The sequence below is a fragment of the Phyllopteryx taeniolatus genome, chromosome 6 (genome assembly GCF_024500385.1).
Source record: "Phyllopteryx taeniolatus isolate TA_2022b chromosome 6, UOR_Ptae_1.2, whole genome shotgun sequence".
NCBI classification, from domain to species: Eukaryota; Metazoa; Chordata; class Actinopteri; order Syngnathiformes; family Syngnathidae; genus Phyllopteryx; species Phyllopteryx taeniolatus.
In genome coordinates this window covers 6,779,716-6,798,685 of record NC_084507.1, presented here as the reverse complement: position 1 = coordinate 6,798,685, position 18,970 = coordinate 6,779,716, and the positions used below count along the sequence as shown (strand labels likewise).

Here is an 18,970-nt window from a genome sequence, read left to right as displayed (position 1 = left end):
GCCAACAAAATCATCAGAAAATCTCCTTAAAAAAATTCAAATACAATGTCGTATTGATCTGCCATCCTGGCAGGCGCTGACTGGTAGGGGGATGCGTGGGATGGGAGGTCAGATCAAATGTGGGTGTTGACGCGGACGCGAGTGTGAGGACGGTCCATTCAGCAGCAACGTGGTGGTACATCCTAGCGGCGGCGAGAAGCAATGGGCTGAGCCTGCTTGCTGCGTTGCACGGTGGGGGTTAAACACTCACTGTCGCCGCTGGAGTCCCCGCTCACTCGCAAGCAGCCCGCGCGACCCTCGCCAAGACCGCCGGGCCGCTCCGAGACAACTTTGAAGAGCGGGCCTCCACGCGGAAGTCTCCCATCACCACGCGTTGATTGATTTTGTATTATTATTATCATTTTTTTTATTTTTTTTTTTTTGTGGGTTGGGGAGCAGAAATTAAAGAGACGACTTTAATTTTTGACAAGCGAAAAAAGGGAGCAAAACACTTGGAGAGGAGAAGGAGGAGGGGGAGCTGTTCAGATGGAACTTCCTCCTCTTTTTTTTTGCTGGGACGACAGCGTTTGCTCACTCACCGGAGCATCGTGGGACCTTTTATCGGAAACTTTGGAGAACTCTGCTAACAACTTCACTCGCCTCTAAGCATGTGTCCCGATATTAACTCGCCTGAAACGACAAAGTCCCGGCGCGCAAGAAAAAAAAAACTACTTAAGAGAAAAAGCACGCCAAAAACAAGTGTGAAGAACCCAACGATGTCAAAGTGATGAAGATGAGGAAAACATCTCGAAGTAGCACTAAGTAAGTCTGTGCGCTTCGAGGAAAGAAGCCGAAGAAGACTGAAGACTCCCCTCCCTCAATTCCAAAGTGCTTGGCATAACAAGAGATGTGTGTTGTGTTTAGTTGTGTTCTGTTGTGTTGCTGAGGGGAGACGGATAAAGTCCGCGAATGAGGCGGCTAATTGCTCAGTCGCTCCCTCATTAGTATATCCAATGCGCGTCTGCTGGACTCCAGCCAATCCTCCCCACCTTCACACGGTGCCACTCATCTCCAAGCATTAGTCACTATCATAATTATTATACCGACATGCGCAATCCCACGCACAGCCGCCACAGCGAGAGCGGCTAATTCTTCTCTGCTCGCCACTCTTGTATTTTTTTTATTTTTTATTTTTTATTTTATTTTTTGGGGGAGCGGGGGGTGAGGGGGGGGGGGGGCGCAGAAGAACTTTGGTGAGTCGACCCGTGCGCACTGCGCTGATGTGCCTGCGCCGTCTGCGCGCACACGCACAGCCCCCGGAGCCCCAGAGCAGCAGCAGCGGCGCAACCGACGCCGGTACGGACACCGGTGCCAGCAGCGCAAGCAGAACCAGCACCAGCATGTCCCGGCGCAAGCAAGCCAAGCCGCAGCACCTCAAGTCGGAAGAGGACGCGCCAATGAGCGGGATAATTTCTCAACATGGTGAGTCCAAACTGAACCTCCAATCCAAGTGTTTTTTATTTTTATTTTTTTCTGGTACTTTAATTTTGTTTCAGAGCATTTTTTTTTTTTGAGGTATTGATTGAAGCCATTCGGGAAACGTCCATTATTATAATGTTGTTAAGTTGCTTATAAGTTGAAAGCCTTTCTCCAAGGTGACGTGACAACGGTCGCGTCGGTGCTTCGTACTTTATTCAATTTGAAATAGTGTTATTAAGACTCATTTTCCTGATGTTTTGCGTTTGTCAAATAAAACAGGTTCCACGCAGCGTGCATTTCCTACACGGGCCTTTTTAAAGGCCTGTTTGGGAAATACAGTAGTACTCGAACAATTTTCTGTGATTTCACCAAACCATTGTATGTTAGTATTGTCATATTATTTCAGTCAACAATTGTAATATTTTTTAAAGTGTTGACTCAACGATGGGCAAGTGCACATTAAAACAAACGTGCACATGACTAATGGATGGCAACATATCTATCACACTCTTTTGCACTTCAATTTGACTAAGATCTGATAAAACTGACATTTAATATTGTAATTCTTTGAAAATTGTACTGTGTTGCATGAGAGAGTGTGTTGTCCCTCTGCGCCTCTCTAAGGACCAAAAAAAAAAAAAAAGCTAATTCCGGTGCAGGTCAGAGCCTGGTTTTGTCATGTAAATCTTCTTTGTTTACCCCCTCACACAAATTTAGCACACTTGATTTGTTGCCTTTTCTCTCACTATGTCGGCATTACAGCTTGACACCGCTTGCCATGTGGGGAACATTGACAATCATGTTTTAAATGAACTGTTAAAACTTCTGTAAATGATAAAAATAAAAATTAAAAAATCCACTTTTTAAAATATTGCTGTGTAAGAATCATCTACATTTGCATTTCAAGTCGTTAAATTGATGCATATGATAAATGTAGAACATCTAATATTATATAACTACATAGAGTTTTTATATCATATAACTACCAGAATATTCATTTATCTAATGAAGCTAAAACATTTAAAAAAAAAATCCTCTTAATACTGATTTCAATTCTAAATTCCAATAGATAATCAAGTTTTCAAATTATAATTAAAATATTTCTTGGTAAAGTCTCACAATTTTAAAGTGTTGTACCCCCTCACACTCAATCTGCAGGCTTTTTTTGTACAAATGTGTGATGTAGTATTTAAGGAGCTGCTCTCTTTTGCATGTGTGTGTGTGCGTGTGTGTGAGTGTACGTGTGTGTGCATGTTACCATGTGTATACGTGCGTGTGCGTGTGTTAGTGTGTTTTCGACTTTTGATTTCAGAATATTTCGTAAATTGAAACATTGCATCCTCTTTGGATATTGCAACAATGCCCCTTGGAAGTCTTGGAGGCTCAAGGACTGAAAAGTTAACATAAAGTCAGGTCGTTTTATATAATGCATGAATATTTTTTTTGCAGATGTTAGAAAGCAATTGCATCTCGCTAATGGTAAAAATAACCCTGCCCTGAAAAAATGTGTCTGTCACTGAACTGTTCTCCGCCTAAACACTGGTGCAACATTGAAGTGTATCTGCAGTTGTAAAAGGACACACACACAAACATGGACACACGTGCGCGCGCACACGCACACACACTTATAGTTTCCTCCATTGTTTTTAAGATTGGAAGTGGCAGTGGAATGTCCCTGACTCTCATGATTTGAGTACTAAACTGGCCCTCTTGTTTAATGCAGGACATACATTTTAGAGAAGCAATCCCAAACTTTTTTTCCAAATGCAAAGCGGGGTTATGCACACACAGCTTAGAACAATATCCAAAGCTACCTTACGTGCAACACGTCACTGTTCGATGGCGTGATCACACTCAAGCGGCCTGTTCATGCAGCACCATTGATCCGGAGTTTGGCAAATCTGTGAATATAACGTTGAGGTAATTTTAATCGTATGAGTTAAAGAAATGAGTGAAGCATCTGATTTGGTGTTTTTTATTTTTATTTTTTTGCCAACAGAAACAAACAATGACTCAAAGTCGTTTTTCAAGTTAGAGAATGCAGCTACACTCCTTCTTTATTTGCTCTGTTTAATTTGAAATTTTCAGTCATATCTCACCTTAATTATGTATGACTGGGGCAAAAATAACCATCAAGTGTCATCTAGCCCATGTAAGGCATATCATCTGCCCCTCGGGCTTTCTGGACGTTTGCCCCGCCCCAGGGGTTTTGGGGGTTGTGTGTCTGTTAGGATTGGTGGGGGCAGGGGGCCTTGGGTGCTTAGGAGTGCTTTTAAAAAGCTTGCTGACTTAACCTTTGGCCAGCCCAGCCGAGCAGGTCCTGCAGCTTGGTGTCAAGATCCTTAAACAATTAGAACATGGATGCCGTTGACCTTGGCTGCGCAGCCTGCTGGCGTCCGAGAAAGTGTGAACAGTGACAGGCTCTTCATCTTGCCGCCACTTCCTGTGCAGACAGCGGATTTGAAAATGTGCATGCTATGCGTGAGGGCCGGGGACACGCACGTTGCGTGCAAGCATACTTTTGATCCCTCTTGTTCTAAAACTTCTGAAAGTGATCTCTCCTCCATTACGCTAAAACTGTGAATGCTATTGCACTTCAACGCCGATCGAAAACCATATTGTACTCGTCATTGTGTGAGCATCTGTGCATTGCAACACATTCCATTGCATGCTTTCCACATTCAGTGTCAAAAATGTCCCAAATAATTCATTTAAAAAATGGAAAATCTTTTTGTAATGTGTGAAATATTTAAGAAGTGCTCTTATGCAATCAGTATAAGGTAGTGAGAAGACCCCTGCCGACAGTGTTAAGATGCATGTTGCCCCCTACCCCTGTAGTGAGGCTTTGTTTGGCTTTTGTTTTAATCCCCTCTCACCGATGGGTGCAGGCTGGTGGACCACCCACACTGAGTGCCATAGTATCTTCAAGAAGGCACTTAAATATGACTCACTTTAATACAGCTCTGTTTTGATTACTTTGCTGTACTGAGAACGCATCCAGTAGTAACACATAAAAAATCGAGCAGGAGAACATTCTCTCATTTGCACTTGTTTCTTTCCTCCTTTTATTTAGATTTTGCTTGTTCATGACAGTGGCACTTGGATATGAAGCGATAACATCATAAAAGGCCTCGCCAAAATCATCTTCGATGTTTTTGGGCCTGCAGAGGAGGATCATCCATGATCATTGCTTCTACCATATTCTCAACCCTTTTTTGAGAGACAGAAGAGAGTCATTGGGTGCTGTATTGCAAATGCCTCCACAAACAAATTGTTAATGTTTTGGCTGCTCTGCATCTGCAGGCTATGACAAAGGCCTCTCTGTTAGTGTAGATATGACTGTACCACTCTGCAGTACAGCTAACCAGGCGAATGACACACACACTTGAGCCTCTGCACGTCTGCGGATGCATCAGCTCACTTGACGAGATGCTTTGTGTGCATCGATATTGCCAAAGATATCACTGGATTAGATGCGTGTAAGAACATAAATTCTAAAGTAAATTAGTAGAAGGAAATTTCTAGTGATACCTTTTGCAAAAAAAAAAGGAAAACAAATCACAAAAACAGTGTATGTTAAATAAAAACAGTATATGTTAAATATGAATATAGCTGTATGAAATGAGTCAAGTATCCTACTATTATTTATTTAAGTAATTATCAGGAAAATAATTCCTTTCTATTATATATATAATGAATCTATCCTTAGGTGCCTGAGAGAAATAAATTTCAAATGGTAGAAGGGATGGGCACGCACTTTTACGAATAATTAAAAAGTACAATTATTTCTGTGTGCCTTTCGTAAATTAAATTCTAAGACCTTAGTAAAGACGTTGAGGTGCAATTAGTTTCATAAAATACATTAAGAATACATGTTTAATGAGATAAGAGTTTTACTTCAATAAAGAAGCAAATATTACCAGGATAGCTTTGTCTTTCTATATTCATTAAGGGAATCTGGGAACGGTTAAGAATGGCAGCATTTGTAATTGTTCAATGCGCCAATGCTCCATTCAGTGCACAGCGCTGTGGTTTTCACAAAATCAGTGGAAAGCATGAATACCTCATCTGATATGTCAGATTAGTGGTTTCAGTTAGCATGCCAAAGATTGTTGGGCATGATAGCAGACACACATATTCAATGTCCACAATCACCCTATTGACCATGTTCAGCTTAATATTTGCATCGGAGTAAATGAAGACTCCTAAAGCGCAAATGGTAAACGTATTCCAGCCTTTTTTCCCCAGCTCTTCCTTTTTCATGCTATAGGAAAATCAATACCTTAACACACAAATGTGCTCACGCAGTCTTATACGCTCAGCCACAAAATGTCGCCTTCACACTGTGAGCCAAGATGGCAATTTTAAACTTATTTTTCAGAGAGCTTTAACATTTCCAGTTGAAGCACAAAGCTGGTGTCTTGGGTGATATACAAGAAGTTGTAAACCACAGTGAAATGCAAAATGCATACACATAATACAGCACAGAGCACACTTACATTAAACATTGCACGCCTAGTTTTTGGTTTGTTTTTTTTCCTTTATTTTTATTTTCTACAGCGCTGGTGTAACCTTGGTAATTTGCATGATTGTGATCTGTGTGATACAAATACAAGGATTGCGTATGTGAAGGTGTGTACAAGTGTGGGCGTGTGTGTGTGTGAAAGAGAGGTTACAGGCATACAAAGGTTTCCATTTGTAATTATATGACAGAGTAAAAGAGATTGACAGTAATACCGTTCTAATAACTAATCATCTAAACACGATGCCTACTCATTTGTGTTGACCTTTCAGCCCTCAATTATGGAAATGGATTCTTTTGTCCGCTGCTAGGCTAAGGCGATTTTCAACCTGCTACAATGTGTCGCTCACTTGTCCCTTTTTACTTGTTGATTTTTTTTGCTTTGAATCTGATAATATTGTCTTTTTTTCAAGCTAAAAAAAAAAAGAGTTTTTGTTTTCATAAAATTTGGAAAACCTTGCTACAAGAAAACGATGTGGGGTGTGATGTTTGAAATCTTGTGCACATTTGTGTTTATTTTTTTGTTCTTGTAGGTGTTTGATTTGGGATATTAAGAGCTCATTACTACTACAAATGTAGATAAATATCAGTTTAGTGAGAATATAAATGTAGCAACTGTCATTATACATTTCTGTTTGTTATAAAATACACTCCGTTAGAGCAGAAATTGCAGGTGTAAAGTATTTTCCGAGTAAGTGTTTTTAAATCAAGTGCTTCATGTCTGCCTTACCATATCTCACTCCAAAATAACTCTTAAAATAAGCATGTGTGCAAACTGCAGCATACTAATTCAATTTTTTCTGACTAGTGTGAAATGCGTAATTGCCATAATGATTAGAATATATACCTCTCAACATCTCCGCATAGCCCTTAAATTCACTCTTTTATAACTAACTTTCTAACTTTTAAACAATTTTATGAACAATGATGACAGTGTCCTTAATTAAAATCCAGCTTGATTAATCCAGCAACCATAAGAACATTTAAAAAACAATTTAAAAAAAAGACACTAAAACAAGGGCAAAGTCTCATGCTGTCTTGAAAGCCAATGAATAAAAATCGATTTGTCAGGGTTCTTAGAACACAGAAATAAAAAAATATGCAAGATGCAACGGCTGCCATTGAGCACAGTAATACAGTTCATGAAAGGCATTCCAACACCGATACTAGATTAACTCCCAAATACAGATAATAATTCTAAGTACAGCACAACACGGAAGCCATGGTTTTGATCAGGTGTTAAATGGGTCAGTGTTCAAAGCATGACTTGGCTTTTTGGACTCCGCTAGTTGCATGTGGAGGAGGAAGCGGCTTGCTGTAACAGTGATTAAACATGTGTAACTAATCAGAGACTTTGCTGCATTCACACTAGCATGTAATTTGTTGAGTCTGGTTTAGAGAGCATGGGAGAGGGAGAGAGAGAGTGTCAAAACATCTGCGAATGTCTTACATAAAAGCAAATGTGTAGTTTTCTTTAATTCAATTCTTTCGAGGTTCACTTCATTTAATTATTTTCAGGACGAACTACTTTGTATTTTGAAGTACTTACTCCTATACTTGGCTCTGCAATACACGATGAAAAGGACTGGGCATTTGAAATTCAACTGGAAATTCAGAAAGCTGATATCAGAGGGGAATCCTAATAAGGCCATCAAAGTCCTGATTTGTACCCAACAGATGAGGCAGCTGTGAATTGTATGAAATATTGGAAATCGATGGGCTCTATGGAATTTCATTAAGCGGCAGTATTCACAATTGATAGGCCCTCATAATTTGATGGATTGCACAAAAGAAAATTATTAGCTGTCTCTAGAGACAGGGTGTGAATGCACAAACCTGGGCCTTGACAATTGGTGAACTGGGACAATTTGTGGGGAGTAAAAAAGATATACATGTATGTATTGATTTTTTATGTTAAAAGAGAGAAAAAAATCTAAGGTTAAATCTTTTCAGCACTGCACTGCAAACTATATGTGGTTTCTTTATTGATTCATTATTCATGAATTCTTTTTTTTCTTCCCCCTCCTTCTGTATCCCCTCAAACCCCTGACCTCCTCCCTTCAGCTCGAGGTGATGTGCTGGATGATGCTGACAGCGGGAATGAAAGCCGCAGTGGCAGTGAAGAGACTCATGTGTGTGAAAAGTGTTGTGCTGAGTTCTTCAAGTGGGCAGATTTCTGTGAACATTTAACAAGCTGCACCAAGAACCCGCTAGTGCTGATTGTAAATGACGATGAGGAAACACCTATTCCCTCCCAGGAGTACCCAGAACCCTCCCCTGTGCCCAGTTGCCCCAGTGAGCAAGCTGACAGTGATGACGCCAGGGACGACAACCGCACGCCTGCTAGTGAGGGCGATGATGTCCCAGAGATAGCCACATCAAATGGGGTCCGGATCCTAGAAAAGGAGAATGAGGAGATGGAGGTGGAACTGTCCTCTGAAAAAAACATGGATCTTGAAGAAAGCGATATAGCATCACCTGAAGCAGATGGCTCCCTACCTCAGCTTGACGATGTTAGTCCCCCAAGTGTCACGAGCTATACCATGCCAAGCACTAATGTTACCTTGGAAACTCTGCATGGTACCCGGGTGGCAGTTGCCCAGTTTTCTCAAACCATAAGGGCAGCAGCAGGCAGCGGAGTTTCCACCATGGCTATCCCTATGATCTTGGACCAGCTTATGGCCCTTCAGCAGCAGCAAATACACCAGCTGCAGTTGATAGAACAAATACGAAGTCAAGTGGCTCTGATGAACAGACAGACTGCCACACAGCCTGCACTTAACCACCACAGCACAATAACTGGAAACCCTGGGCCAGTTTCCGCCTGTGCCCCCCCAGTTACAAGTCAACTTCAGCTCCACAACTTCATCACTCCTCCTGTCCATCAGCTGCCTGTTAGATTGCCGGCCTCTCTCAGCAGCCAAGGTTCTTCACCTCTGACCTCTGCAATAGAAGGGCCACACTCCCAAACATCAAGTAGAAGTCAGCAGTCTAACTCTTCAGTGACCAATACATCCTCCAATAGTTCAATGTTTCCCCCTCCCAGTGCCTCTGGATTGTCAGCTCTACTTCCCTCCTGCTCATCATCAGTCACCAACATTAGCATGAACAATAGTGTGACAGGAAGCAGTGGAATCAGTAGCAGTTCCGCTCATCCCAGGAACTCCAGCACTCCGCCATCACTCAGTCACAACAGCCTCCTGAACTCAGCTTCCAATCTACCGCTGATACCTCACAGCTCATCAAGTAGCGTTATCTTCCCAAACCCATTGGCCAGCATAGCAGCAACAGCTAATGCACTCGACCCCCTATCCGCTCTGATGAAACATCGCAAGGGGAAGCCCCCGAATGTGTCCGTTTTCGACACAAAGCCAAGTTCTGAAGACCCTTTTTTCAAGCACAAGTGTCGGTTCTGTGCCAAGGTATTTGGCAGTGACAGTGCACTACAAATCCACCTGCGTTCCCACACTGGAGAGAGACCCTATAAATGCAACATATGTGGTAACCGCTTCTCTACCAAGGGAAATCTGAAAGTCCACTTCCAGAGGCACAAAGAAAAATACCCTCATATTCAAATGAACCCCTACCCAGTTCCTGAGTACCTAGACAATGTTCCTACAAGCTCTGGCATTCCATATGGTATGTCTTTGCCCCCAGAAAAACCTGTTACCACATGGCTTGACAGTAAACCTGTCCTCCCTACTGTTCCGACATCAGTTGGGCTCCAATTACCTCCCACATTACCAAGTATGATGGGGGGTTTTGGTGATTCTGCGAACCTCACTCCACTAAATAGGTCCCCGCAAAGGCCTTCACCCCCATCAAGCGAATGCGCATCATTGTCTCCTAATATAGTTATCGACTCTGGAGTTACCACTACTTCGACTTCTCCAAAACCCACAGCAGGGAGCGATGTACCCCCTCTCCTGAAACCCGAAGGCATTCTCCTGCCCCCAACCTGCCCTAGTCGGCCTGGGGAAAACACCACTACCACAACAACAGTATCTCATGTGGTTCTCTCCACTGCCATCACCTCCACAACAATTACAACTAGTTCCCTGGTTACCGAACCCATCAACAGCCCAAACTCTTATTCAAGCCCATTGTCCCATCCTGTTCTCCCCATGCTCTCTGATCAATTTAAAGCTAAATTTCCATTTGGAGGCCTACTAGACTCTATGCAAACTTCAGAGACATCAAAGTTGCAACAGCTTGTTGAAAATATTGACAAGAAAATGACCGACCCCAACCAGTGTGTCATTTGCCACCGTGTTCTGAGCTGTCAGAGTGCTCTCAAGATGCATTACCGAATCCACACTGGTGAGCGACCTTTTAAATGCAAGATATGTGGGCGGGCATTCACCACCAAGGGTAATCTTAAAACACATTTTGGTGTTCATCGATCCAAACCCCCACTACGAGTCCAGCACTCATGTCCGATATGTCAGAAAAAGTTCACCAACGCTGTTGTTCTCCAACAACATATCCGTATGCACATGGGTGGCCAGATCCCAAACACTTTAGTCACAGACAACATTCAGGAAATGGACACAGACCTGTCGTTTGATGAAAAAAGCATAGATGCAATGAGCAATTATGATGATGATCTTCTGGATGAAATGGAGCAGGCTATAGATGATGAAGTTGACTTAAAAGAAGGTGAAATGGACCCATTAAAACCTTATACACCTGGAAGCTCTCCACCAACTTCCATTATGTCTAGCATTGCTGCTATAGAGAACCAGATGAAGATGATTGACTCCACTGCAAAAATGACCAGTTCGTTTATTCAAAAGCCGAGTCAAAATTTCTGCAGCTATGGAAGTGAGAATGAATGTTTTCCTACTGATTCCCTGTCTGCAGTTGGAGATGCAGAATCTCAAGGCTTGGGGAGCCCTGCTCTGTCAGAGTCCTCTGACTCTTTACAACATTTCTCCCCAGCTCACAGCCACTGTGAGAACCAGCGATCCCAGTCCCCAGCTATTCTCAACAGTCACAACAGTGCCATGGCAGTAGAGGAGAGCCAGGAGAACAATGCAGCTGGCTTGGCAACTGTGAAGTCTGAAAAATCAGAAACCCCGTCTCCACTTCCAGCAACAGAAAGCAATGGGGCCCTGGACCTGACTGCCATTCAACCGAGCAGACACTTTATCAAGGAGGAGAGCCCCTTCAGTATGCTGTTTCTAAATAGAGATCGAGGTGCGTATGAGCAAAATGTAATAATGGATGCTCTAAATGAAAGACAGAAATATCCGTGCAGCAATATTTTATGATATATCAGGATAATCGTGCAGAGTTTAATCTACAGTAATTCCTGATTCCTGAATCCCAAATACAAATTTTACAGTGTGAAATAAGAATGGACAAAGTGTGATTAATCGATACAGTTACATTTAAACAGTTATTTGGTGAACTTTTTTTTCCTTCTAATATTATTGTGACTTATTTTTCCATTAGGTCTAAACACTCCAAACTTGGCCAGCACTGCATCAAATATGATCAAAATGGAAATGAATGGGCACAGCAAGTCATTATCTTTGAGCGACAATTCCCACCTACCTGTGGGTATCCAGGTTCCCACTGCTGCAGCTCCCCAGACCACCCTGAGTCCCAGTACCAACCCCATGTTGGCTCCCCCACCGCCACGACGCACCCCAAAGCAGCACAACTGCCACTCTTGTGGGAAGAATTTCTCTTCCGCCAGTGCTCTGCAAATCCACGAGCGCACACATACTGGAGAAAAACCTTTTGCCTGCTCCATCTGTGGACGGGCCTTCACCACTAAAGGCAATCTAAAGGTATGTAACAACTACATGTCACATGAGCCAAACACAATGGGAATGTTTGTGCATCCTACATTTTCCACAACTAGAAGTACTAATGTATTAAGTAAAGCAAAATAACCATTGCTAACTGTTTTGTCAATTGTTTGTCATGGCTTTGTGTATAGAATGTTTGTGGTGCTTTATGACCATCATAATTATTTGTATATTGGTCATGTGTTTGCTGATTTTAGGTCCACATGGGAACACACATGTGGAACAATGCACCAGCACGCAGAGGGCGGCGACTATCTGTGGAAAATCCCATGGCCCTACTGGGTGGGGATGCAATGAAGTTCAGCGAAATGTTCCAAAAGGACCTGGCGGCTCGGGCCATGAACGTCGACCCCGGTTTTTGGAACCAGTATGCAGCTGCTATCACCAATGGCTTGGCCATGAAGAACAATGAGATCTCTGTGATCCAAAATGGAGGTATCACCCAGCTACCTGTCAGCCTTGGTGGTGCAGGAATAACTTCCCTGCGAGCCATGCCTGGTGCAATGGACCGTCTGCACACAGGCAGCAGCCCTCCTATGACCGCGATTCAGAAAGCTACACTTGAGGTCGGGGCAAGCCGCCCCTTCTCCAGGTATATGGAGGAAAACAAAGAAATTGGGATCAATTAAAGAAAGACAACTCTTTCTACCCTTGAAGCAAAGACTGAAAGTCGAACAGGGAAAGCAACTGCTGATCCAGTCTAAAACCCATGTTACTATATTATGTACAGATGAAATATTTTTGCTTTTGGAAATATTGTATTTAGTGTTGATTAGAGGTTTTTGCCTTCCACCCGTTCCTTGTTCACTTGATATTGAGAAAGATGCTTTGTCTCTTGTTTGGGAATACAGTATGTTGTTTTGCAAGATTTGCATGATACTTACAGTTTTTATCTGTATGTTTGACTGCATTTATGAATTCCTTTGAAAACCGAGATTTTGCCTTATTTACAATGGGCTAACATCTTGGACAGGAATAAACCCAAAAGAATGAAAGTTTGTTTCATAGACATTCAGTCAACCTTCTTTGAGTGGTCTTTTAGACTGAAAAAGGGCCATGGATAGACTGCAGTATAGTGTTTCTGTGCTCGCCTGATATTTTGTTTCTCATGAACTAGAAAACTTGAAAAAAATAATGTTTTAACTATTTTAATCTTTACAGTTAGTCTCAAAGCATTGTCTTATATTGTCCTGTGTCTTTGGTATTTATGATATTGAAAAAAGAAAGCGGGTATACAAAAATATATTTAATGACCCAAGCATTTTATTGATTCCATTGTTTTTATTTTCCAATCTACAGGCTTCACTGATGAATATCTTTTTCAATAAAAAAAACAGTCAGTCATTTTAGTTTAATAACAGAGAATAGGCTGAGGTTTTTATTTGGATATCTGGTAAGACTCTCTCAATACACGGAGGCGACGTTATATGAGGCTGAAGAAGTCCAAAGCTGCTATGACCACAACCCTGCTTTTAACCTTTGTAAAAAAGAAAAAAAAATAGTGCTCCTTTTGAAGAATTATCTATGTATAGAAATGCAAACAAATCTAAAACAGGTATGCATATTTTGTATCACATAAAGATAGACATCACATGAGTTGAAAGTATTTGTCATGTTTGTGAATGCACTTTTTAAAAATAAGACGTTTTGTCTGTGATACTGTTAAACTTTTGACTGAGCTATCTATCCGTGTTGTTTTCATTTTCAGTTTACCACTCCTGCAATTTGCATTTGGTTATTGCATTAGTACTACTTTAGAGTGCAAACTCATAAGTCAATCAAAACCTTCTTAAATAAAACAATGACCACAATGGTGTCTTTTGACTTGTTTTCCTCCTCTGCATTATAGTACCATGTTTAAATGTGATTTTGTCAAAATAAAAGGCATACTCTATGGCCTTAAAATGTAAATGTATTAATGTATTGTTTACTGGCGGAATTACAGTATTTATTTACCAGCTTCGTGTGTGTTCACAAAATATATTATTTTCATTTTTCTGGGTCTGAGAAAGGCATTTGCCCCTATTGATTTTTTGGACAACATGAAGGTAAGGACAAAACAAGACATTACAAAAATCTAAATAAATTAAAAAAAGCCTAGACATACAGTCAATGTCATGCTGTTCATACCACAAATATACAAAGACATACTGTATGTAAATATACAAATATGTATAATGTATAATAAGTATTAACCATTACAGAAACATGAAAATATACATGCTGATATGTTTTATACTAGTTCTAATACATACTACAAATTGATGACTGAACACTTGTAAAGGCATTTAAAAAATATGACATTGTTGGCAATGTTGTTCATGCAGATTGTTTCCTTAGCTGATATTGTCACGTCAGAATAATACACACTTAGAGTACGCTAGTCACTGTACGCTTGTTTTGTGTGTGTGTGTAGGGTAGAAGGATGATGGCTTCCTCCCAGCTACGCATTACATTTGGTGCACGTGTGAACACATACACACTCGGTGTCACTCTCACACATGCAGTACAACCACATTCACACTTTTTCTAATACAAAAAACTCAGTAATAAGTATTTAATTGATTACTTAGTCTGCTGTGGAAAGGATGGAGCCATATCAGCTAAGAAGAAAGTCAGCATTTGCTGTAATCACCCAAACAAAAACTTCTTATGTCTACGAGCAGATGTTTCGCCATTGCCTCAATGCTGAATTCCATGCAATAAAATGTAAGATTTTGTTTGCTTACCATTGATTTCATTGGCGTGAATGCCTTTTTTGTGTAAGAAACAAGACACTTTGAAACTCCTCTTCTTTTAATCACACATTTACAGTTTAATTACCTTTTGGCATATGTAAAGAAATACTGTAAATGTATCCCTTATGACAAATGTTACCAGGGATCTGTCTGATCTCTGATTACATAATAGAAAGAATGTTGAGGTAACATTTAACATTTTACCTTCAACCTTCTGTGAATTCCTATACCTCAACATTTGTTTTTTCACAATTATGACATGACCTGATTTGAAATCAAAATGTTAAGAGTACATACAATATATTCTCTGAACAAATCTTTCTCCGTTTGCTCTATCAATATCTCTGTAAGTTTGCCATTATATGAACATTTTGTTTGCAGACAACTATTGGAGTACTGAACATAATATGAATTTCAGTTGTTGGTCTTTCATTATGAGTATTTGAACTTATATTTTAATACAATTCATCAGTCGTCATATCCCTACTGTAACCATGCATAACCCTGCTGATGACTGAATGGTCTGTGATTGTGTGCTCATAAGGCAGCAATGGTAATATGTGGTGCCATTTAAAGGCCCATTGTTTGACACTGCCCTGTCAGCTAATGGCACAGGCTTAGTCAGTGGGATTGTCAATGAATGAAGAAATTTCATAGGGACTGTTTTTCTCCTTGCAGGCATTATTGAGCTCATATTTGAGAGGAAACCAAATACATTCCACCCATTCTTCAACTCGTGATTGCATTTAGTGAATGGAGACTGTCAGTATGCGTTTGTGTACAGACGTTTGTCTGACAATCTGAAAGGCAATTCTCCTCAAATTTATTATATAATTTAAGGGACTGGAGATGCACGGGGATACTTCATAAAGGAGTGCTGTTGGGCCTAAAGGGATTTCAATTAGGAGGTCTCCAATGTCACATGGGGTTGAATAAGAACTCTTTATGACCATAACACTTTAGAATTTCAATTTTCATCAATAAAGTTTACATTTATTCCTATTCTATCTAATTCCACTTTAAATATTGCTCTGAATGAACAGTTAACTAATGAGATACAAAGATCGTTTCATTTAGTCATTCATTTTTCGTACCGCTTAGCCTCACTTGCTAGAGCCTATCCCAGCTATCATCGGGGAGGAGGCGGTGTACACCCTGAACTGGTTGCCAGCCAATCGCAGGGCACATATAAACAAAAAACCATTCCCACTCATATTCAGACCTACGGGCAATTTAGAGTCTTCAATTAACTTCGCATGCATGTTTTTGGGATATGGGGTAGGAGACCGGAGTGCCCGGAGAAAACCCACGCAGGCATGGGGAGAACAGGCAAACTCCACACAGGCCTTTAATATAGAGCTACAATGCAGACAAAACTGAAAACAGTTCAACGCAGGAATATGCACGACAGATAAGTGATCGTATCGAAAGGGGAGCAGTGAAAAAAAAAAGTAAGGAGTGCTTTCAGCAGTCAGGACAAAAAAGAAAAAGAAACTCCACACAGGTGAGGCCAGATTTGAACCCGGGTCCTCAGAATTGTGAGGCAGGTGTGCTAACCAGTCGTCAACCGTGCACCCAATCCTTTCATTATTATTTAATTATTCATTCGTTTTTCAGAAGACATGGCTGTTCAGGTGCGGGTGTGTGAGGCAGCGAACTGTCTGTTTTTAGTGAATCTGTGTTGCATTTGGGCATGGCACAGTGTGAGCAGACAGGCAAGGGCTGAGACAGGGCTTTCGGCTGTCCAGGCTGTTTGTTTAATGCCCTGCCGACTGAGAAAGTCTCTCTGAAACTGGTGCAGTAAATATCCCCATTGATCCAGAGGCAGGGGGCCCTATGATGATGTAGTGGCAAAGAGCCACAGGAGTAAATCTACCCGACAGTAATCCAATCCCATTCTCAAGCCTCTGGGATCTGAGATAGGTGCTTTAAATCCAAAAGTGTGTCTTTTTGCAGATTTTCCCTTCATGTTGGTGCTGCTTCTCCCGTGTTGTACCTCATGCCTCAGCTCTAGAGTCAATAGCTTGCTGATGCACTTCAGGAGCTATTCTTTATACTGGTTTTAATTTGCAAGTCTATGATAGTGATACTACAAATTCAGCCTCATGTTAATCGTTATGTCAAACTCCACCCCAAACTAAAACCTGCTTGTGTAAAAACAATGCACTGAACTTCTCATAAAATTAGTATAGATTGCCATGTGCTTTTATCACATTTTGTCTTGTGAATATTGACAGCATACTAAAAAACATAATGCTTAAACTTTGGCCTTTAAAATTGACCAGTCTTGAAAAAAAATAACTGTGGTTCTCAAATGTAACATTTTCAGAATTCGAGATCATTCTTGAAAATGTCAGGCCTTAATAGAATAACTGTTATGGCTTTATTCAAATCTATCAATCCAAGCAAGGTCCATAAAGACATGGCTGGGTTAGTTAAAACATGAGAGTGTTTAACTCTGTTCAAAATTCTTGGGATTAACTTGTTTAAAGATTATGAACCAGGCCCTCTTCAACATCAATGACTCCTGATCTCAGAAATATACGTTTCGATGAATGAATGAAATTCCTACAGATATTATCTGAAAGTCTCCCAAGAAGAGTGAAAGCTGTTATATCTTGGCCTCCAGTTTATTGGGATTAAAAAATAAAAAATAAAAAATCAACTGATAATAATGGAAATGGTATGATTCCAGTCTAGGGTGAAACAGTTACCAACATCCATCCATCCATTTTCTGAGCTGCTTCTCCTCACTAGGGTCACGGGCGTGCTGGAGCCTATCCCAGCTATCATCGGGCAGGAGGCGGGGTACACCCTGAACTGGTTGCCAGCCAATCGCAGGGGCACATACAAACAAACAATCATTCGCACTTACATTCCCACCTACGGGCAATTTAGAGTCTTCAATTCATGCATGTTTTTGGGATGTGGGAGGAAACCGGAGTTCCCGGAGAAAACCCACGCAGGCACGGGGAGAACATGCAAACTCCACACAGGCGGGGCCGGGGATTGAACCCCGCTCCTCAGAACTGTGAGACTGACGCTCTAACCAGTCGGACACCGTGCCGCCAGTTACCAACATAAAACTAATTTTAAGTGACATTTTTTACATTTTGAACTTGCATGCAAGTTAACCAATTTAAAAATAAAACGTAAAAGTACAAACGTGTTGTCAACCTTAAATTGACAACATGTCAGTGATGACTGACAGAGACGTAGTGACAGAGAATCCTCTTCTGCTTGGGAGACCGGCCATATTACAAAAATATATTTCCTGTCTCCTAATACTCTTACCTGTCAATCAAATATAAACAGAAATTAACTATTTTACATAATGTTGTTACAATCAAACACAAAAACCAAAAGAAAAAGTTAAACATGCTGTTTCTCATTAAAGCTCTTTACACACATACCAACTTTTAACATGTTCTTTTTGAAGTCGCGATCACAGAGTTTGTGGCCTGGCCCAGCACGGTGTTGACCACACACATAAGAATTTGTCATCATAAATGTTCAACAGGAACATTCATGATTGTCAGGTACATCCGCTTTACGAGCTTATCAAGTAAAAAAATCACTCCTAACACCACAGCGGTGGGTGACTCTTGTCACATGACTGGACTCGAGTCACCAATTTTAGGACTTGCAACTTGTTCGTCTAAAATTTATGAAAGACTTGACTTGACTTGACTTTGACTTGAACTACATGACTTGCCAAGTTGTACTGTTTACATTTTAAAATCAACATATTCAATATACAGTAGTGTGTCTTTTATTTTTGAAAGAAAAGTTACTGTTTTCTGCAAAACTGGCAAACCTGATCACCAGTATTATCTGAGGCGACTGCTGAGGCCACCTCATTCAGTGAGTATCATGGCGGGATCTACAAATGTGATTTCATCTGGATTAAAGGATTATATTTTTGATAAAATCGGGAAAAAGACAATGGCACAACAAAAGGTTTGCAAATCATGTAATCATATAATCATATAAAACCCACAGACACTGCTAAGCTATCTCGTTGGGTTAGTGTCACAAGTTTTCAGACCGATAGCCAGTAAACTAACGCAAGTAAAATGGACAGAACTTCCTAAAGAGACAACCTACAAATTGGACAAGATGAATGCCTGTCATTCATCTGTCACATATACACTAACATATTTGGTAAATAGATGGGCACCAAAAACAACATGTATAATTTTAAAAGCTGATGATTACATGTTTACTCCCACATACAGTGCATTTCAATATTTATCATCAATGTTACATAAATTGGTAGCTGTAAACATGCATGCAAATGTTAGAAAAAAACGTGTTCTAAATAGGGGTGGGACTTGATTGAAAATGTTATCCAATTAATTAGAAGCTTGGGTCACTGATGGTGTATTGGTTCACTCGCCTGACTTTGGTGGGGGTAGCGTGGGTTCAGTTCC

The 18,970-nt window shown here is 40.8% G+C and overlaps 1 protein-coding gene across 1 annotated transcript; it reads left to right on the top strand.

The window, feature by feature from the left end:
• Positions 1-1,186: 1,186 nt before the first annotated feature.
• Positions 1,187-13,710, top strand: sall3a (spalt-like transcription factor 3a). The gene is made up of 4 exons (XM_061777543.1): positions 1,187-1,461; positions 8,045-11,179; positions 11,438-11,778; positions 11,997-13,710. The coding sequence occupies exons 1-4, from the start codon at positions 1,260-1,262 to the stop codon at positions 12,426-12,428; spliced, it is 4,110 nt and encodes a 1,369-aa protein (XP_061633527.1). The 5' UTR covers positions 1,187-1,259; the 3' UTR covers positions 12,429-13,710.
• The last annotated feature ends 5,260 nt before the right edge of the window (positions 13,711-18,970 follow it).